Below are 22,575 nucleotides of genomic sequence, written 5' to 3' on the forward strand. Positions count from 1 at the left end.
AAACACTTTTCGTCTTTGACACACACTGTGGGTTTGCAAATTCTCTTTGTGTGTGACACAAAGTGTCTATTTCTGACAGTGAAAAGTATGTGATTCAGCGTCTTAATGTGAGTGTTGGTTTTAAAAGCGTTTGTAATCTTGGGGCTTATTTCTTATTTGTGTTTACTAGTTATTTAGTGATTTAACAGTTGAGAGTATTTAAATCCATTTCCATTTAAATCACTTGAGGAAGAAATGACTGTCTTCCCAGGAAACTGACGACAGGAACTGTGGGAAATTTCCAAACAAAGATTTTGCAGTTCACTTCAACAGTGACTCCCCCAGAAGTATCTCTTTTAGTATACAATCATCAGAAATAAAGAGATTATAGACAGAGGGGTCAGTGGCAAAAATGTGTGTATATGCTCTTCACTCTTACATGACACTAGTGGAATACTGTATCTACTCTGTTTTCGAAAGGTATAAAGACGTGGATTGATGGTTTGAGTCTTGCGACTGATGGACTGAAAGTGATGTATTAGTCATGTCGTAGGAAGATGCTGCAGGGGGGAAATTTTTTTTTTATCCCTTGTCTTCTGAGCACTTCAGTGTTGTTTCCCATTTACCCACAGTTTCCTCACCTCAGCTTCTCCCTCCTGTCTCGCTGTGGCTGTTTTATTGTTGCCCTGAAGTGTCCTTTCAGATCTGGCTGTGTACTCACCTTGTAGCAAGCTAAGCTACATCGCAGAAGTCTTGCCCTCATGCAGCTATCGGTGTAATTCCACTGAAGCTCTGAAAAGAGCCGAAGGCAGCCACGCGGAAGGAACTGATGGCACATATCGTGCTCTGTGTGCTTTGCCCTTATCTGTCTTGAAGGCTTAATCATAGGCTGCAATATGTATCGCTGAAATGAACAATTTCCTGGTAATCAGGTTGGATAGTGAGGATGCCACAAAGAAGAGGAGGACGTAGGAGGTTGGCAGCCCCTGCTGTCTCATTGTTCCGAGCAAACTTGTGGAGCTGTTGTTTACTTGTCAAATCCTTGAAAGAATTTTCAGAGGTATGAACTTTTTCAACCTGTAATTTTAAATTAGAAAAGTAATCCTTTCTTCGTCCAAGCAGTGGTCCTGTCAAAATAAACATCAAATGATACAATTAATTTTTCAAAACAACCTCACAGCTTGATTTTCTTAATGCAAACATACCAAAACCCCATTGGTACACAGGCTAAAAATGAGCATTTATGTGACTTTGTTGTTACCCTTAAAGCAAATGATGTCTGATCACAAACGGCTTTGCATTACGTTTAGACAATATAACAATATAAGCATGTATGCTGTGTCCACTGGGAAGAACAACTAATAATTTTGCTGTTTTGAGAAACCATCAGAGAGGAGCTTAATCTCCAGTCCTGTACTGTAAATTCATGTCTCTCATACAGGTGGCCAAGGTGGGCACACCAGAATGAGAAGCACACTTGAAGGAAAATTTGACAAAAACTGTTTGTCTTTTAATCATGTCATCACTGTAAGTAATAAGCTGGAGATTGCCTTTGATTTTTTTTTTTCCTGATTTTTTTTTGTCTCTATGTGCCCTGCAAGTGGCTATCAACATGTTCAGGGTGTACCCCGCCTTCTGCCCGAAGATAGCTCGGAGAGTCTCCAGCACTCCTGTGACCCTTGTGAGGATAAGCAGTGCAGAAAATGTATGGCTGGATTATTATAAGTATAATATTGTAGAGAGTGACATTTCCCATTAAAAAAAGCAATTCCCCTCCAGAAAAGATGTTTTTTGGGGTTAAATGGAACAGATTAATTTCGATTCATTCAAAAGTGGAAAAAGGATTTGAGATACGAGCAATCATTGTCAAGAAAACGTGTATCTCAAGGCAAAATGAAACATAAAATGTATCATGAACAACGAGCTGCCCAACTAAAGTGAAGAACGCAAATCACAGGAATTAAGTAGCTAAATCAACAGGATTAGTCATAAATAGGTGACAGGTCAAATTTTAGCCTCACGGCTTTTTACATAATTCTGCTAAAATTACACACATATGAACAGCAATGAAAACTATATCTCTTGTCCAATTAGTTGAGATCTATAGAAAAGTACTCAGTAGAATTCAGACTCCAGACAATGTCATGATCCTGCCGCTCCAGCACGAGCTGTGCGGGTGCCCGTGCAGGTGCGCTGATTGGGAGGTGCACACCTGCGCCTCATGCAGCCCGATTATGCTGTGGATTTATATGACCGCGATGACAACTGGCCGGCGCCAGTTCGTTGAGCTTCATGTCCCGTTCGTGTGCTCCGGTATCCCTGATCGAACATGTGTGTACCGACCTTCGTCCGTTCTCCGACCAACCTTGTAAGCCTGACTCCTTCGTTACTTCTGCCTGCTTTGATTGTTCTCCTGTGTACCGACTCCTGCCTGTCCGCTCACCTGCTCTCTTCGCCCGACGTCCCAACTACCGCTGCAGCACCGGACTGCCTGCTCGATCCTCTACCTCTGCATATAATAAACGTGTCTCCTTGAACTACCTTGCATCTTCCGAGTCCTGCATTTGGGTCCTACTCTCGTTCCGATGGGTCATGACAGAACGAACTGGCCATCACAGGACCCAGCAGGAAAGACCCGGCGTCGCCGGGACCGACACAAGGTAGACCGTCTGCCGAAGGACCAAGCCTGTCCGATCCGGGTAGGCTCCCTGATGTCCTCCGCTTACGTGTCTTACGCTCCGCCAGCGAGGTATGAATACGTCCCGAACACGACCCGTCAGGCTCCTCATATTCTTCTGGACTCTGACTTTTCGGAATATGAGGAGGACCGTGATTTGTATGACTGGCTGCCGGAGTACGACTCCGATTATTCTGATTATGAATCTGCTCGTCCGATCTTTCATCCCAGTCAGTTTGTTTCACCTCCCCGCGTTTCCAGCACCCGAGCGTCTTCGCCCGGTAGGTTTAAGTACACCAATCCGTATGAGGGAACCCGCTTGGCCATCTACCCGGGACCTCTGCGTGGCGGCCAGAGGAGACTCCCCTTCCGGGCGCTCCCCGGTGCCTCCCGCTGCGCGGCAACTAAGACATCGTCCTCCCACTCCTCGCCGACAACGGCGAGACCGGCGGACCCGCAGCTGGTGGCCAAGCTTCCAGCCCAGAGGGAGGAGGAGTCGCCAAATCACGAGGTGTTCCGCCGCGAAATGCGGGCAGAGATAGAGCGGCAGAGCGCGGAATTGGCGGCTCTCACGGCCCAGGTCCGGCAAGGATTGGCGAACCAGCCGAGCTACGCTGACGTCGCAACGGCGACGGACTCGCTGCTGATGCAGGTTCACGTGGCAGTTGGAACTGACACGCCCACGTGTCAGTTTCGACTGACTCTCTGCCTACTCTCGTTCACGTTGCCGTGGAAACCGACCCGCCACCTTACCAAGTGCACGCTGCAGTGGGAACGGACTCGCCACCTCGTCAAGTGCACGTCACAGTGGGTACGGACTCGCCACCTCGCCAAGCGCACGTAGCTGTGGAAACTGACCTGCCTCCTCGCCATTCCCACGTCGAGGTTTTGGCTGTTCCGAGCAGAGTTCATGCGGCAGTTGGAACTGACCCGCTCCCGAGACACGCCCACGTGTCAGTTTCGACAGACTCTCTGCCGACTCTCGTTCACGTTGCCTTGGAAACGGATTCGCCACCGCGCCACGCCCACGTTGCTGTTTCAACAGATGCACTGCAAGCTCACGTGGCAGTGGGGACCGACCCGATGCTCCCTCGCGTTGCTGTCTAGGAGGTGGCGACGTCTCCACAGCCGCTTCTCGTCCGTACTCTGGAGTACCAGTGGCAGCGACGGGCACGCCCATACGTTCCCGTCCAGAAGGTGGCGACGGTGACACTGACGCTGCCTTCTCATGTTCCTGTCCAGGAGGCGGCGACGGTTCCCCAGCCGCCTCACGTTCCCGCCCAGGAGGAGGTGGAGTCGGTGATGCTGCCTCCGCCTTCTCACATTCCTGTCCAGGAGGTGGCGACAGTTCCCCAGCCGCGTCACGCTCCCGTCCAGGAGGAGGTGGAGTTGGTAATGCTGCCTCCGCCTTCTCACGTTCCCCTCCAGGAGGAGGTGGTACTGGCGCCGCCTTCTCACGTTGCTGTCCAGGAGGAGGCGAAGTTGTCGCCGCCTTCTCACTTTGAGGTCCAGGAGGAGCTGGGGAGTTCTGTGGAGCCACCCTGGATCTGGAGAGACTTCAGGATGGCGGTCATGGCTCTGGTCCTTCTCTCAATCATCCTATTCACTCCAGATGGCTCCCAGCCGCTTCATGACCTGGCCTCATTGGTGACCAATCCACGGCTGCCTACTGACCAAGCCTCGGTGGCGACCAATCCCTGGTCGTCTTGCAACCACGGTGTGGGAGGTTCTCGTCCGGAGCAGTGGCCTGCCTTGTTCTGGTTCCTGGTTCGCCGTTTGGTTCCTCACAGAGGTCGTCCGCCCGAATCGCCCCTTGGGGACCCTGGTGCTTGGCGTCCGGGTCGTCCTCCTGACCTGTCCACCCGGACGCCTTGTGTTTAGTGGCCTGGATGGCCACCAGAATGGGGTTTGGGGGGGGGGGGCGTGCCCTCCTCCGGACACCCCTTCTGCCCACCCCTGCCTGTGTTAATTATTGTCTGTTTTTTCATTTAGGCACGTCTGGGAGCCGTGCCTTTGAGGGGGGGGGGGGGGGGCGGTACTGTCATCATCCTGCCGCTCCAGCACGAGCTGCGCGGGTGCCCGCGCAGGTGCGCTGATTGGGAGGTGCACACCTGCGCCTCATGCAGCCTGATTATGCTGTGGATTTATATGACCACGATGACAACTGGCCGGGGCCAGTTCGTATTATCTTCATGTCCCGTTCGTGTACACCGGTATCCCTGATTGAACCGGTGTGTACCGACCTTCGTCCGTTTTCCGACCAACCTTGTAAGCCTGACTCCTTCGTTACTTCTGCCTGCTTTGATTGTTCTCCTGTGTACCGACTCCTGCCTGTCCGCTCACCTGCTCTCAAGGCTGTAAAGTGTGCTGTGAATGTCATTTAAAAAATGTCATTTAAAAAAAAAAGTTGCTGACCTGTTTGAAAAAGTTTCAAAACAGCAATTTCAGTTTTGTCGTGCAGTTTGTGTATTAATGTTTTAATATTTATAAATTATATTATTTATTTTGCCAAAGTGGGACTTTTTTAAAGGCAGATATAATATTTGGTGAATGTCTGGATTCTTTCATTTTGTAACACGCCACAGGAATTATGGAGGTGCAAAAGATAGCCAGTCTATTTTGTTCTGCTCCTCCGGCGTCCTGTCATCCAGATCCATTACATCTCTAATTCTATATCTGATTGTGTAGAACTCCCGTGGGTCCACCTGTCAATTTCTGTCGTTGAGCGGCAGTAGGGGCAGGAATCGTGTGCCCCGACTTAATCCTACTACTGTATATCTCATGTATTGAACATGAGCTACTACCCATTTGCTACTTTACTACAGGTAAAGATTTTTGCACCCTGGAGCTAAAACACTTCAGTAAAACAGAGGAACAAATTAAAGTGCCACTGTCATGAAATGCATGATTTTTAGTATGTTATTAATGAAAAAACGGCAGCTATTATGAACCCATCCCTTTTTTTCACCACAAAACGTGATTTTGACTATATGGCTTTTTGTAACTCCCGCCATGAAAATCCTCTCAAGGGATTTGTTTTCAAGAAGAAGCAGGAAGTGACGTACAGGGCAGTAGCGCACTAAAGCGGCCTTGTTTGTTTATACTAGTTTCACCTGCTGGAAGTGAGCTTGTTGTTACTTTGTGTTAGCAAAAATGCTGGCTCGTTGTATTGCTGGATATTTGCTCGAACACTCGGGTGGATGGATTCTTTCTTCGTACCTTTTCAAAAAGACATAGTTCATCGTGAAAATTGGATTGCACGGGTGCAAAGGACGAAAGCTTCGTAGGTTCCAAATGACAGATAGGTGGGTATACAGCTACTGGAAAAAAAAAAAAAAAAAGAGTGTGGAGGGAACGTAATCCTCTCAGAATGTAACAAAAGATCTGTGCATCCATGTCAGGGGTGCTAAATGTGTCGATGTCCTCGGCGGCGGCGGATTGTCCGAAGCCGTGCCTCGTCCACTGCGATCACGGCTTTGGCCGGGGTGACTCATCGTGGCGCCGGGCCGGGGTGGTTCATCGCGGTGCCGGGCTGCGGTGGCTCATCTCCACCGGGGAGGCGGTTTGGCCCCGGTGTCGTCGTTGCTCACAGGAGGGGTTGCTTTTATCACTGCCGCGCGCAGGTGGATCGGGTGGGAAGGTGATTTGGCTGCATGCGGTTTGGCCGTGATCCGCATATCATCTAAATACGGCTCGAAACGATAGGCTAATATTGCCCCGGTCACTTCACTTGGTTCTGAGATGTTCTTTTCTTGGAAAAGAGCTTCCGTGCCAGAAGGGGCGTGTTCGTCTCCCATAGTAGGTGGCACGGCGTGTTTTCAATGGTGAATGTCTGGGGTAACATGGACAGAAGATGCAGCCAATATGGCGACCACTTGGATGTCGAATGGCACTTCCGCGGCTTTGCGCATGGATGACGCGCTCTCCGCTCATATTTATTTTTTTCGTATAGACATTGAAGTGAATAATGTTATATGTACTTTTCATTATAATATCTATTTAGAATGTTTATAGGGATGACACTTGACCTTTCAGGTTACTCATTAACTATATAAAATCTTGCTCATCTAAAAAACTGCATCGTAGGCATAATAAACTTTTCATTATCGAGTATGTATGAGTTTGTATGTTTCATCCTAATTAATCAATCCCTTGTAAACCAATACAGTACATTAAAACATCAGTTGTTGTTCACTTATTCAATTTATATATGCTATAATTTACATTTGTAAATCAAATGCATGTTTTTAACATTTAAAATGCATCGAAAGCTATGTTGAGAATGAGGACAATCTGGCAAGACTAAGCCTCTATCCCCAATGCCTGTTTCATATTCATGACTTTGTGTGTGTGTGTGTGCGTGTGTTTTGAGAGAAATGCTTTGTTTTCCCCCTTGCAACACAATACAGACCAATGCCTTTCCAACTGAGACTGATGCATTTTATGCGGCATGGATTTTTGTAATACATGTTTTTCAATTTGAGGTGCGACATAATCTGGAGTGATATGATGTGACTCAATAGAGCCTGAACAGTTCAATTTTAATTCTGCTGTGCTTTAAAACTTTTAACTGCTTTCCTGGAAATAAAATGCGTACTGTGTAGGCACACTAACATCCTGTAAAATGTTCAATGTGCCACTAACTCATTAGGAAAAATGTCACAATTATCAACAATAAAGCTTCTTCTTCTTCTTCTTTTCCTTTCGGCTTGTCCCGTTAGGGGTCGCCACAGCGTGTCATCTTTTGCCATCTTAGCCTATCTCCTGCATCTTCCTCTCTAACCCCAACTGCCCTCATGTCTTCCCTCACCACATCCATAAACCTTCTCTTTGGTCTTCCTCTCGCTCTTTTGCCTGGGAGCGCCATCCTCAGCATCCTTCTACCAATATACTCACTCTCTCGCCTCTGAACATGTCCAAACCATCGAAGTCTGCTCTCTCGAATCTTGTCTCCAAAACATCCAGCTTTGGCCGTCCCTCGAATGAGCTCATTTCTAATCCTATCCAACCTGGTCACTCCGAGCGAGAACCTCAACATCTTCATTTCTGCCACCTCCAGTTCAGCTTCCTGTTGTTTCTTCAGTGCCACCGTCTCTAATCCGTACATCATGGCCGGCCTCACCACTGTTTTGTAAACTTTGCCCTTCATCCTAGCAGACACTCTTCTGTCACATAACACACCAGACACCTTTCGCCAGCTGTTCCAACCTGCTTGGACCCGTTTCTTCACTTCCTGACCACACTCTCCATTGCTCTGTATTGTTGACCCCAAGTATTTGAAGTCGTCCACCCTCGCTATCTCTTCTCCCTGTAGCCTCACTCTTCCCCCTCTACTTTTCTCATTCACGCACATATATTCTGTTTTACTTCGGCTAATCTTCATTCCTCTCCTTTCCAGTGCATGTCTCCATCTTTCCAATTGTTCCTCTGCATGCTCCCTGCTTTCACTGCATATCACAATATCATCTGCGAACATCATGGTCCAAGGGGATTCCAGTCTAACCTCATCTGTCAGCCTATCCATTACCACTGCAAACAGGAAGGGGCTCAGAGCTGATCCCTGATGCAGTCCCACCTCCACCTTAAATTCCTCTGTCACACCTAAGGCACACCTCACCATTGTTCTGCTACCATCATACATGTCCTGTACTATTTTAACATACTTCTCTGCCACACCAGACTTACGCATGCAGTACCACAGTTCCTCTCTTGGTACTCTGTCATAGGCTTTCTCTAGATCCACAAAGACACAATGTAGCTCCTTCTGACCTTCTCTGTACTTTTCCACGAGCATCCTCAAGGCAAATAATGCATCTGTGGTACTCTTTCTAGGCATGAAACCATACTGTTGCTCGCAGATACTTACTTCTGTCCTGAGTCTAGCCTCCAGTACTCTTTCCCATAACTTCATTGTGTGGCTCATCAACTTTATTCCTCTATAGTTCCCACAGCTCTGAACATCCCCTTTGTTCTTAAAAATGGGAACTAGAACACTTTTCCTCCATTCTTCAGGCATCTTTTCGCCCGCTAGTATTCTGTTGAATAAGTTGGTCAAAAACTCCACAGCCAGCTCTCCAAATTGCTTCCATACCTCTACCGGTATGTCATCAGGACCAACTGCCTTTCCATTTTTCATCCTTTGTAGTGCCTTTCTGACTTCCCCCTTAGTAATCATTTCCACTTCCTGGTCCTTCACTCTTGCCTCTTCAACTCTTCCTTCTCTCTCATTTTCTTCATTCATCAACTTCTCAAAGTATTCTTTCCATCTATTTAGTACACTACCGGCACCAGTCAACACATTTCAATCTCTATCCTTAATCACCCTTACCTGCTGCACATCCTTCCCATCTCTATCCCTCTGTCTGGCCAACCTGTAGAGATCCTTTTCTCCTTCTTTCGTGTCCAACCTGGTGTACATGTCTTCATATGCCTCTTGTTTAGCCTTTGCCACCTCTACCTTTGCCCTACGTCGCATCTCGATGTACTCCTTTCGCCTCTCCTCAGTCCTCTCAGTATCCCACTTCTTCTTCGCTAATCTCTTTCCTTGTATGACTCCCTGTATTTTTGGGTTCCACCACCAAGTCTCCTTCTCCCCTTTCCTACCAGATGACACACCAAGTACTCTCCTGCCTGTCTCTCTGATCACCTTGGCTATCGTCGTCCAGTCTTCCGGGAGCTTCGGTTGTCCATCGAGAGCCTGTCTCACCTCTTTCCGGAAGGCCGCACAACATTCTTCCTTTCTGAGCTTCCACCACATGGTTCTCTGCTCTACCTTTGTCTTCTTAATCTTCCTACCCACCACCAGAATCATCCTACATACTACCATCCTATGCTGTCGAGCTACACTCTCCCCTACCACTACTTTACAGTCAGTAACCTCCTTCAGATTACATCGTCTGCACAAAATATAATCTACCTGCGTGGTTCTACCTCCGCTCTTGTAGGTCACTATATGTTCCTCCCTCTTCTGGAAATAAGTGTTCACTACAGCCATCTCCATCCTTTTTGCAAAGTCCACCACCATCTGCCCTTCAAAGTTCCTTTCCTGGATGCCGTACTTACCCATCACTTCTTCATCGCCCCTGTTTCCTTTACCAATATGTCCATTACAATCTGCACCAATCACAACTCTCTCGCTGTCTGGGATGCTCAGAACTACTTCATCTAGTTCCTTCCAGAATTTCTCTTTCAACTCTAGGTCACATCCTACCTGTGGTGCATAGCCGCTAACCACATTATACATAACACCCTCAATTTCAAATTTTAGTCTCATCACTCGATCTGATACTCTTTTCACCTCCAAGACATTCTTAGCCAGCTCTTCCTTTAAAATAACCCCTACTCCATTTCTCTTCCCATCTACTCTGTGGTAGAATAATTTAAACCCTGCTCCCAAACTTCTAGCCTTACTACCTTTCCACCTGCTCTCTTGGATGCATAGAATATCAACCTTTCTCCTAATCATCATGTCAACCAACTCCTGTGCTTTTCCTGTCATAGTCCCAACATTCAAAGTCCCTACACTCAGTTGTAGGCTCTGTGCATTCCTCTTTTTCTTCTGACGCTGGATCCGGTTTCCTCCTCTTCTTTGTCTTCGACCCACAGTAGCTGAATTTCCACCGACGCCCTGCAGGTTAGCAGTGCCGGGGGCGGGCGTTGTTAACCCGGGCCACGACCGATCCGGTATGGGATTCTTTAGACGAACGCTCATATTTGTTTGGCACAGTTTTTACGCCGGATGCCCTTCCTGACGCAACCCTCTGCATTTATCCGGGCTTGGGACCGGCCTACAGATTGCACTGGTTTGTGCCCCCATAGGGCTGCATCAACAATAAAGCTATTGCACTTTAATGTGAAGTTGAGTTTTAGTTCTTAAAGAGGAAATCGGGACATTACTGTGTACTTACAATATTTAGAGTGTGCACCTGTCTTAAAATGTACTTGCTTTCACAACTTGCCCTTATCTTTTTCTGTTTTGGTCTGACTGGTGGTAATCTTGGCCTAAAGGTAATATTCTCAATTTAAGTTTCTGACATTTAGCATCGAGTCCAACTGGCCATGTTTTTTTTTTGTTTTTTGTTTTTGACATGCCAGTACGTATTCACAGGTCATGTCACTTGAGTGGCTGATTTGATAGCTACGACGGCTTGAGACTTATTTTGACTTGGACTTGAACTGCAGGACTTAACATGCCATACTGTCAAGACAGAGAACTTTCTTTGTTTTTGAAAGGGACGAAAACGGGGAAAATAGCAACATGCAAGATTTGCAGCTCAACTTCGACCAGTGTGCTTTCATCTCTCTGATGCAGGTAAACTAGCTGGGTTAACTCCACATTACCTCTCCAATAACTGATCAAATATTAACAAAACTTCACTCAAGTCATGCATTTCAGTTAGAAGAAAAAGACAAAGTGATATAAAATAGGGTGAGTTGAACTTTGAAACATACATTATTAAACAACGCAGATTGCAATTTTTACCTAGACCATAATTACCTACATTGAACCGCTTTTCTTTTAGCAGCGTATTCACCATATTGGATGTGGCAAGCCCGCCTGGAAATGAATACGAATGAATAATAAATAAAAGTAAACGGAGCAAAGTTCCTAAATTGACAACCTAAAAAGTGCGGAAAATTAATTCGCAACAGGAGTTACTGTATTGAAAATTTTCAGTTAATATATTCTATCAGCCCAGGCTGGATTGGACCCCTTGATCGTCCTTTTCTGGCAGCCGGGACTTGTTTGACACCCCAGTCTGCTTAATTTATTGGTACACCACAAATTTTACCCCCTTGGAAAACCTCCACTGAAATAAGTGTTTTATTGCCCACCATATTGTAATGATTTTCTCCAGTTTCTCACATATTTTATTCACCCTGAATCCGTGCGGAGGCATGAAAATCTGTTTATGCATTATGATCATCGCTGATGCTGCTCTCCTCAAGGAAACAGCAGCTCTCGGAATGATGAGGCATCCTTCGGAGTAGGTGTAAGTGCAGACCTTCCTGTGCTTCAGAGTCTTGACTCATATCTCAGAAGTGACTAGCAGGTCATCAACATGTCTGCTGGCCTTGCTGCTATAGCTTGGCAATCAGGGAGATAGCGGGTACTGTAGCTTTTTTTCTTCCTCATTGTGGAGTGCAATTCCCACTTCATGACTGAGTCAGAGTGTGACAGTCACCTCAGCCCTTTCTATGCACTGGACCGAACATAACAAGCTGCCAAAAAGCAGGACGATGAAAGGTTTGCGCTTCGCTATTGGACCCGGAGGGGTTCGAGACACTTGGGAGCTTTTGCATGGGTCTGCACAATAGCTCTCCTTCCACCTTTCACCTGTATAGACGTCTCTGCCTTTAACTTCATAGTATTCAGTATATTTCACTGGTGTCTCTTTACAATGTTTCCTCAGTGAAAAGCTCTTTGACATCCGGTGAGAACAGTAATGCGACGTACATGGTAATTTTCTATGCCCTTGCAGCCACAATGTTTACTCTTGGTTTGTCTCTCTTTTGAGTTAGAAAGTTGTCCAATTCTTTCTTTTTAACTTTTGTTGCACACAAGAGTTAAATAATCCGGCCCAAAAACTAATACTCTCCTTTCGTGGAGGCAGCAGTGTCCCCCACCACTCTGTGCATTTCTTTTCCTTTCGGCTTGTCCCGTTAGGGGTCGCCACAGCGTGTCATCTTTTGCCATCTTAGCCTATCTCCTGCATCTTCCTCTCTAACCCCAACTGCCCTCATGTCTTCCCTCACCACATCCATAAACCTTCTCTTTGGTCTTCCTCTCGCTCTTTTGCCTGGGAGCTCCATCCTCAGCATCCTTCTACCAATATACTCACTCTGTCGCCTCTGAACATGTCCAAACCATCGAAGTCTGCTCTCTCGAATCTTGTCTCCAAAACATCCACCTTTGGCTGTCCCTCTAATGAGCTCATTTCTAATCCTATCCAACCTGGTCACTCCGAGCGAGAACCTCAACATCTTCATTTCTGCCACCTCCAGTTCAGCTTCCTGTTGTTTCTTCAGTGCCACCGTCTCTAATCCGTACATCATCCTTTCGCCTCTCCTCAGTCCTCTCAGTATCCCACTTCTTCTTCGCTAATCTCTTTCCTTGTATGACTCCCTGTATTTTGGGGTTCCACCACCAAGTCTCCTTCTCCCCTTTCCTACCAGATGACACACCAAGTACTCTCCTGCCTGTCTCTCTGATCACCTTGTTGGCTGTCGTCGTCCAGTCTTCCGGGAGCTTCGGTTGTCCATCGAGAGCCTGTCTCACCTCTTTCCGGAAGGCCGCACAAGATTCTTCCTTTCTCAGCTTCCACCACAGGGTTCTCTGGTCTACCTTTGTCTTCTTAATCTTCCTACCCACCACCAGAATCATCCTACATACTACCATCCTATGCTGTCGAGCTACACTCTCCCCTACCACTACTTTACAGTCAGTAACCTCCTTCAGATTACATCGTCTGCACAAAATATATCTACCTGCGTGGTTCTACCGCCGCTCTTGTAGGTCACTATATGTTCCTCCCTCTTCTGGAAATAAGTGTTCAGTACAGCCATCTCCATCCTTTTTGCAAAGTCCACCACCATCTGTCCCTCAAAGTTCCTTTCCTGGATGCCGTACTTACCCATCACTTCTTCATCGCCCCTGTTTCCTTTACCAATATGTCCATTACAATCTGCACCAATCACAACTCTCCCGCTGTCTGGGATCCTCAGAACTACTTCATCTAGTTCCTTCCAGAATTTCTCTTTCAACTCTAGGTCACATCCTACCTGTGGTGCATAGCCGCTAACCACATTATACATAACACCCTCAATTTCAAATTTTAGTCTCATCACTCGATCTGATACTCTTTTCACCTCCAAGACATTCTTAGCCAGCTCTTCCTTTAAAATAACCCCTACTCCATTTCTCTTCCCATCTACTCTGTGGTAGAATAATTTAAACCCTGCTCCCAAACTTCTAGCCTTACTACCTTTCTACCTGCTCTCTTGGATGCTCAGAATATCAACCTTTCTCCTAATCATCATGTCAACCAACTCCTGAGCTTTTCCTGTCATAGTCCCAACATTCAAAGTCCCTACACTCAGTTGTAGGCTCTGTGCATTCCTCTTTTTCTTCTGACGCTGGATCCGGTTTCCTCCTCTTCTTTGTCTTCGACCCACAGTAGCTGAATTTCCACCGACACCCTGCAGGTTAGCAGTGCCGGGGGCGGGCGTTGTTAACCCGGGCCATGACCGATCCGGTATGGGATTCCTTAGATGAACGCTCATATTTGTTTGACACAGTTTTTACGCCGGATGCCCTTCCTGACGCAACCCTCTGCATTTATCCCCGGGTTTGGGACCGGCCTACAGATTGCACTGGTTTGTGCCCCCATCGGGCTGCATTACCACTCTGTGCATTTGTCGCGGCTGTATTTGTGTCAACGATTGAAACGCTATTCTGGTACCTGTCTCTCGTGATGTGTTGCTTTTTAGAATAATAATGAAAATCATAGGTATAAAATGGGGCCAGACAGGAAGCTTGTTTCAAAAGATCATTTTCATAGTATCCTACTATCGGTTCATGCAGTTTTAACAAATTTGACAAAATGTGTTTTTCAAAGATGCAATCTTTTATCAAAATGCATCGTAATAAAAGTATTGGGAAACAACGTTACATAACCAACAATAAGTAAAAATAGAAGACTATCACGTTTTTCTGATGGTTCCAGAGTCTAACTGTAGTAGTGTTGCCCATTCCCTCTAAAGAGCTTTTGTGAGGTCAAAGGTCACACATATCAGACTTGAGAAGAGGGCCGGACTCACATTTTCTTCCACTCCAAAACAGATAAAGGCCTTACAGAGTTTAAAGCACAGAATGATGTTCCATTATCAGATGTTGGGAAGTGAATCAAAATAATCTTTTTTTTTTTTTTTTGAAGATTTGTTGGTGGTGTTAATTTATTTGTTCATACTGTGTTTAAGATCTCTTTGTAAGATGAATAATGAGAATGAATATTCAGTAAGAACTGGTAAGTGCTGTTTCCCAATACTCAACGAACTACGTGGATAAACTCCAAACAAAACAAAGGCTGGGGGTTAGAGTGAGTTTTCAAAGAACCATTGAGAGAGGATCACACACTTTATTTATTTATTTGCTGCACTACAGGAGCTTCTCATTGTAGAAGATTCGGTGGGAAAGCAGCTTACCACTTACGAAGCAAGGGTGCTTGGTGTGTGAAAGAGATCGGAATCATGATGCTGTGAGAAATGAAATAGGAGTGCAGCGATACCTGCAGAGAGCCCTGGCAGGAACCAAAGGAAAACCGTGTGGGTGACTTGTGACAGGCTAGCACACACACACACACACACACACACACACGCACTGCAGGTCTGTGACACCAAAGCAAAGTACTGGAAAGTACGATCCTGAAGTACCGCAAACAAGAAAAAAAGGGAATTCATGGACGGGTTCAGATGGGAGCACTGTACATGGAGATGTACAATATTTTATACCACAGTACTAAGAATAAAGAATTAATAGTGTTGACCGATTTTATAATTCAGACATAAAGTATGAGTACTCTAAATGGTCTTTCTTATCATCGATGTATCCTATATATACAAGTAAGTTTATTTACTTGCGATTGTTTAGTCTTCTCTGAAGTTGATTTTGTGATTGTCTTGCACACTAGCTATAAATATAGGTAGAGCAGTGGTTCTCCTACTTCTTACACCAACTACTGCCTCAAAAAATACTCACTAGTCCAAGTATCACGACTGTGACCGACACTAAAATACAGTAGTGCAATAGGCCCAAGTGTTTATCAAAAACGAGAGAGAGGTTTTAGTCCTTAAAGTATATTTAATATAATTGTACGGGACTGTAATATAATGAACCTCTTCAGCATTAACATTATGCTTAAATGTAAGAAAATAAGGCGGCATGGTGGGTCAGCTGGTAAAGCGTTGGCCTCACAGTTCTGAGGCCCCAGGTTCAATCCCAGACCAGCCTGTGTGGAGTTTACACGTTCTCCCCGTGCCTGCGTGCGTTTTCCCCGGGCACTCCCACATCACAAAAACATGCAACATTAATTGGAGACTCTAAATTGCCCCTAGGTGTGATTGTGGGTGCGGCTGTTTGTGTCCATGTGCCCTGCGATTGGCTGGCAACCAGTTCAGGGTGTACCATGCCTCTTGCCCGTTGACAGCTGAGATAGGTTCCGGCACTCTCCGCGACCCTCGTGAGGATAGGTGGCAAAAGAAAATGGATGGATGGATAGGAAAATAAGAACTGTATTTAAAGCGCAAATGTCGTCAAACGGATGATTTTTGGTATATTATTAATGAAAAACCCACAGCCAATATGGTCCCATGTGTTTTTTCACCACAAAACATGATTTTGATATACAGCTTTTTGTAACTCCCGCCATGAAAATCCTCTCGAGGGATTTGTTTTCGAGAAGAAGCAGGAAGTGACGTACAGGACCCCCTAGAGTCCCCTAGTAGACTCGTTTGTTTCCATTAGTTTTACCTCTGGGAAGGTAACTCGTTGTTCCTTCGTGTTAGCCAAAATGCCGGCTCATTGCATTGCTGGACATTGCTTGAACACTCGGGAGAATGGAATTACCCTTCATAAGTTTGAAAGAGACCCTGTTCGTTGTGAAAAATGGATTGCACGGGTGCAGAGGACGAGAGCTTCGTGGGTTCCAAATAACAGGTAGGTGTGTATACACCTCCAAAAAAAAAAAAAAATAGTTTGGGGCGGACCACGTAATCGGTCTCTCTCATAATGTAGCAAAAGATCCTCGTATGAAATGTGTTGATGTGCACATACAGCAACTAAAAAAAATAATAGTGTGGGGCGGACCACGTAATCAGTCTCTCTCATAACGTAACAAAAGATCCGTGTCGATGTGCGCGTCGCCCAGGCAACAATGTCTCGATAGTGTTCATCGAGTACTGCGGCGACTTTGAACATACCCCTAAAAGCAACATAGCTAGGGTCCACCTCCTCCTTATATGCCACCACACACTCAGCCACAAGGCTGAAGCGTTTGGCGGTCACAGCTTCTGTGAAGGCTGCGCGTCGGGCTTTGCGACGGGGGGTGGGGTGGCGGCTCTGAAGAACCCAGCCGAGAATGCGTTACTCAGTAGCGTGCGCGCATAAAGCGCTCCGGCTCGACTGTGACTAAAGCAGCACTGCTCGGCTCTGTCATAAGCCACACCGGCCGGCTGCGATGACCCGCGATGGCTCATCTCCGCGCGGGAGTGGATCGGATGGGATGTGGTTTGGCCGTGATCGGATTTCATCTGAATATGGCTCGAAACAAAAGTGTAATATTTGCCCTGAGGGCTCGAAACAATAGTGTAATATTGCCCCGGTCACTCGGTTGTGTGGTGTTGTTCTTTTCGAAAACAACTTCCGTGTCAGAAGGGGCGATGGAAAAATCCGAATATCTCTGTTGTTCGGCTTCCATAGTAGCAGGCACTGTGCGTTTTCAACGGCGGAAGTGACGATGACATCAAGGACAGATGACTCGACTAATACGCCAACCACTTGGATGTCGAGGGACACTCAATTGCGCAACTTTGTGCATGGATGATGCACGATCCGCTCACATATTTTTTTTGTATAGATACTGAAGTGAATACTGTTATATGTATTTTTCATTACAATATCTATTTTAGAAAGTTTATAGGGATGACACCCTGGCTTTAAATAAGGATTCAGTTAAAATACTTAAGTCAAATACAACTGAACTGTACTTCACAAGTATACAATACCAGATTAATGCACAATCATGCACAATTTGAACATTTAATTCAGCCATTGTCACGTACCACTAGTGGTACTTGTACCACACGATGAGAATCACTGAGGTTGATTATACAGGCATCATCTAATTAGATGCAGTGTAACCACCTCATTATACCGAGGTTACCTAATTTTAACATCAGGGGGCCCGTTGTTTATTTGAATAGTAATTTTTAAGTCGACACTTATCAATGCTTGCCTCCCACAAACACAAGGTAGTCTGAAAATTTTGAGCTTTATACAATGACGTAGTACAGGCAAATACCAGAATGTACAGCACTGCCAACATGAACAATTGTCAGAATACCCCAGTTAATGACATAAATGGAGTTTTTGAAAGTCTGAATGTGGTTTTGCAGTAAAAATCATTTTCCAAATCTCTTGTGGTCCTCCTTTCACCTCTTTGACCCTTTACATGAGATGGCAGTTTGCATGTTGACCTATAGAGGACGCTGTGTGACTGCACAGTGTCACCCTTGGCTGATTTGACATAATCTCAAAGCCTGTGGTGCACTGTGGAATTTCTCTTTCCCTCTTACATGCAAACATCCTCCAATCTCTCCATCCATGGCTGTTGTCCGCCACCCATGCCCGCACTCAGGAAAAAGGATGAATCTGGCATGAGAGTGATGAGGGCAGGAAGAGAATGGCTCGCTGGCACATGATTTGAAGATGATTGTGGCCCCTGAAATAGCTCAGCAGTTAGGTAGGTTGTCTGAAAGAATTAATAAGTAATAAAGTAGCTGCTGTGGAGCCTTTCGGGATGTGTGTTTTGTGTTAGGTTTTACTCATCGCTTCATAGTGTGTTTTGGATTCGCTTGAACAAAAAAAAAAGTCAGCCCAGCGCCTTTGATGTGTCTATTAGCATGTGATATTCACATACTGTATTGGACTTGGTCTCTATAGTTGATCTGACAGGTCACATGTTTGTGCGGCTGCAGGCAAGAGAGAGAGAGAGAGAGAGGGAGATGTGCCTGTGTAAATGTCATATTTTTTATGTGAATAATATGCAAGGCTATCCGTGACTCACTACCTGAAAACCACAGGTAGCTGGAGCAGTTTAGTTGAAGAACATATGGAAGTATGTAAGAATCCAGAAGTGTGCAGAAAAGAATATCTTTCATGTTCAGATAGCAAAATGGTCAGTATCTCAAATTATGTTCCAAGAGGTTGTTCAACCCTTGACCGGTTGATTTATCAAAAGACATAATGATAAATGAACATATCCATTGGTTGAACTTTGCCACCATGAAACTTTTAAGTACGGACCAGGTAGCATTTTAAATAACAGTGTAGCATACATAATTGTCATATATTGTGAATATAAAAAGATGGTTGCCAGGAGAAGATGGAAATGCGCACTGAACCTTAGCTGCAGTTTCGTTTGTTTGGACAAAAAAAAAAAGCCAAGACAACAAATAGAACACAATACAATATGAACTAGTGAGTTAACGATATCAACTAATGCAGTCGTTTTGTCTGCATTGCTCAGTTATTTGTTTAGACTGTGGAATTTTGCTTGAGTTGAAATTTTTGTGGTGGGGATAAGCGGCTTGGAAAATGGAATGGAACACCGAGTGATTTGACTGTTGAAAGTTCTGAAAGTCCACTTCAAATCCATTTCAAAGAAGGGCCTTGAAATCAGTTGGATGCGACACAGTATTGTAGGACCAGTAAAATCTGTTGTTGCCATGACAACTCTGCATCACCTACATTATAATACAGGTGGACCAGCCCACACACCTCATGGTGTGCTAAAATGTTTATTTCCAGACATTAAAACACAAATTAGGGTTTCACGTGACGATTAGCACCTGACACTAAATTAATTCACAATTGCATGTTTATTGCTCTCAAAGAGAGAGAATGTATTTTTTGGGGGGGCTGGAACGACCTTGACAACAGCTAACACAACTTCTACTAATAAATCGGTTTTATGTGCTGCTTTTCTAGATATGCAAAAACAGAGACACTATTTGTGAATAGAATGTAAATATTTCTCATCATAACAGCCTGGTAAATCAAGATAATTCATTGTCAGAAGCGAAAAAGGTTTGTTCCACTTTTTGGCGTGTCGTGGTTTGCTTTGTAAACACAATATGAGGGACAGCCAAAAAGTAATGTGACCGGATACATTTTGCATAATCCTTTTTTGTTTCCTGAAAATTTCAGTTCATAGTTGAAATTCCCTTTTGCAAAATGCTTTTGAGGAAGCTGCAAAAGGTTTCAGCAAAATCAAGGACAAAGGGTATAGAATTAGCGCATTTTTTGAGTGACCTCTGTTAATAAATTAAAGGCGGGCAAATTCCTGAATCCGGTTTTGACACCCCTGCTTTCTGATTACTTTTGTCACCGTGATATTCCCCAAATGTTGACATGATGGACTATAAAAGTCTGGAAAACCGCGGAATGTTGCCCACACTTGGCGACTGCGTGGCAGGTTGGTCAAGTGCCAATCAGTGGCAGTGATGTTGACAGGATACAGACTTGTGATTGACAAAAGAAGGCCAGCTTTCGACGCGCCAGGGGAGGTTTGACAGACAGTCGCAAATGATGCAGCCACCAGGTGGTCAATCAGCTGTTTTTTAATTTATTATTTAAAAAAAAAAAATCTATTTTTTTGTTGGAAAAAACACCCTCCCCCGCGACCCCCAAGTTTATAACAAAACAAAAGCTTAGGTTTGTAGATAGTTTGGAAAAATGCTGACACTTTCCCAAAAACATGAATGTAAAAGGACAAACAAAAAAATATCCATTTTGGGTAAATCAAATGTCAATGAATGTGCTTAATTAGCGCTTGACTACTGACCATTATCTCTGGCTAAAGAGTGAAATAATTACTTTTCATCTTTATTGCATTCATCCTATTTCAATGAAAACATTTTCTCCCTTTATGATCATTTTGTTGGATCCTGGCTAACTTCTTTCATGGCATGCTCTTATCTCTCGTACCAAGGACGCTGATTGGTCGAGTTATTTTTGGACAAGCCACTATCACAGCAGCTTTAGGTGGTTTGGCAAGATGCCTCGACTCACTTGCAAGGTTAACAGACCAATTTCAGACATCATTTAATGCGTCCCTCAAGTATACATTGTATTCATATTTTATTTAGTCAACCACTGCTGCTGATGTGTATATATTTGTGTGCATGCAGAGCGCAGCGTTTAATTTAGAACGTGCAAATTGTTCATTATCAGTTCTTGAGGTCTCACCATGGGTCAAAAGTAGAATCCCCTTCTTTAATTTCAATCAATGTGTGTGTTAGAGCTGTACAATTATGGCCAAAATAATAATTGCGATGATTTTGATCAATATTGAAATCATGATTTTTAGCCACGATCATTTGTTTTGGGAAAATCTCCATCTTCGACCAAAAAATATTTAACACATATGAAAAATGTGAAGGGGGGGTGGGGGTGCACACGCGCATCGCCGCGACTGCCCTAAATAGGAGGCTGGCTTGCTAGAACGCGCCTTTATGTGCATGTGCCGTCACACAACCAAAACTGCCTTCCAATCGACGCATTGAGCACCCCTGATGTAACTGAATTTCCTTTGACATGGGTCATGATGTTGATGACTTTCGACATAAATACGCCGCAGTTCATGAAGCGGCTTGGATCATGCGCTTTTGGCATCACTTCCATACATGCTTTGTACGATTAACTTGCATTTCCTGTTTCCGGGTGAATACTGATTGATTAGGACCAGGCTTATTTTGTTATCAACATTTATGAAATAAACACGTAAATTAATGTCAAGACTACACAAAATAAGCGACATCTTTCAATATCTCTTGTTTCTACTCATAACAAATTTTATGTGTGTGATTTTTCGTGCTCAACTGTGCAGATTTGCGTGCATGATGGCGCACGGGTGTGAACGCGCTCCTCAAATGTGAGTGACTGCAGTTTTCAGTGCAAAATGAACTTTTAAGGCACAGAGGGTGAACAGGCACACATAAGATTGATCAACATTCACATTATTACAATTATTTAATGGGACTAGGGGACTAATTGATTCAAAACGGTATTTTAACAACTACATCGGTGGATTTCATACTGGGGGTGCCATGTTATGACAGAGGGGCGGTAAGGAGCTACCATTAACTACCATAAACACTTTTCATCACTAAATTACATCTATCTATTATTCATGTTCATGTTGATTCCCATTGAATAATGTTTGAAAGCAAGGGGTAATTTGCAAATGGGGGGTGGGTGAATATTATCAAGTCCCATGGACACTTTTCACTATTAAGTTACACTGAGCAGTTGTATATGTTTTTGTTGATTCCCAGGGAATAATGAGATGGAGGGGGGTAATCCTGAGAATTGAAGCTCAAAAAAGGGGGTGCTGCAAAAAAAAACATTTGGGAACTGCTTCGGTAATGCATAAAACATAACATTAGACTGTAAACTCCAGCTTTTCATTTGAAAATTCCCATCAAAATAGGGAATTGTATGTCTCTATTTTTCTCCTTGATTGGTCAGTCGTGCATGGTCACAAGAACACGGCAGCTGTGATTCCCATCTCTCTTTATTTGTGGCATTTTTTTTTCTGCAGTCAGGCCAGCTGGAAAGTTAAAGTTGAGGCAGCTGCCTCAGTGATTGCTAAAAGTGTTGATCGTGACAGGCTGCCTCTCCGCCAACGCGGTGAAAGAGCCAAGATCAAAATAAAAGCTTCATGTACAGTGAAAAAAAACAAGTATTTGAACACCTTGCTATAGTGCAAGTTCTCCCACTTAGAAATCATAGGGGGGTCTAAAATTTTCATCGTAGGTGCATGTCACTGAGAGAGATAATCTAAAAAGAAAAACCCAGAAATCATAATGTATGATTTTTTTTTTACAATTTATTTGTGTGCCAGAGCTGCAAATAAGTATTTGAAAACCTGTCTATCAGCTAGAATTCTGACCCTCAAAGAACTGTTAGTCCGCTTTAAAAGTCGACCTCCACTCCATGTATTATTATAATTTATTATTATTATTATCCTGAATCAGATGTACCCGTGTGAGGTCGTTAGCTGCATAAAGATACTTGTCCACACCATGCAATCAGTCAGACTCAAACTTGTAACATGGCCAACACCAAAGAGCTGTCCAAT

The 22,575-nt window shown here is 44.6% G+C and overlaps 1 protein-coding gene and 2 long non-coding RNA genes across 4 annotated transcripts in view; all 3 read left to right on the plus strand.

The window, feature by feature from the left end:
- Positions 1-920: 920 nt before the first annotated feature.
- LOC133497913 (uncharacterized) lies at positions 921-1,673 on the plus strand. The gene is made up of 3 exons (XR_009794149.1): positions 921-1,039; positions 1,421-1,506; positions 1,581-1,673. It is a non-coding gene; the product is annotated as an uncharacterized LOC133497913 (long non-coding RNA).
- Positions 1,674-1,705: 32 nt separating this feature from the next.
- Positions 1,706-4,474, plus strand: LOC133497685 (uncharacterized). 2 transcript variants are annotated; one of them, XM_061813902.1, is made up of 3 exons: positions 1,706-3,308; positions 3,414-3,467; positions 3,542-4,471. In XM_061813902.1, the coding sequence occupies exons 1-3, from the start codon at positions 2,565-2,567 to the stop codon at positions 3,761-3,763; spliced, it is 1,020 nt and encodes a 339-aa protein (XP_061669886.1). In that variant the 5' UTR covers positions 1,706-2,564; the 3' UTR covers positions 3,764-4,471. The 2 variants fall into 2 exon arrangements, with proteins under 2 accessions (XP_061669886.1, XP_061669802.1); XM_061813818.1 differs by having other exon boundaries at positions 2,288-2,347; positions 2,460-3,467; positions 3,542-4,474.
- A 223-nt stretch (positions 4,475-4,697) lies between these two features.
- LOC133497867 (uncharacterized) overlaps positions 4,698-22,575 on the plus strand; it is a 132,891-nt gene continuing 115,013 nt past the window's right edge. Inside the window, exon 1 of the long non-coding RNA XR_009794133.1 lies at positions 4,698-4,924. This is a non-coding gene — a long non-coding RNA (uncharacterized LOC133497867). The remainder of the gene's footprint in view (positions 4,925-22,575) is intronic.

Source organism: Syngnathoides biaculeatus, chromosome 1 (genome assembly GCF_019802595.1).
Source record: "Syngnathoides biaculeatus isolate LvHL_M chromosome 1, ASM1980259v1, whole genome shotgun sequence".
NCBI classification, from domain to species: domain Eukaryota; kingdom Metazoa; phylum Chordata; class Actinopteri; order Syngnathiformes; family Syngnathidae; genus Syngnathoides; species Syngnathoides biaculeatus.

Bases quoted from the DNA above. Each gene is read 5' to 3' on its own strand.
- LOC133497685 (XM_061813818.1), top strand. From the start codon at position 2,565: ATGGGTCATGACAGAACGAACTGGCCATCACAGGACCCAGCAGGAAAG. The intron at 3,468-3,541 runs GTACGGACTCGC...TCCCACGTCGAG, and splicing joins TCAAGTGCACGTCACAGTGG to GTTTTGGCTGTTCCGAGCAG.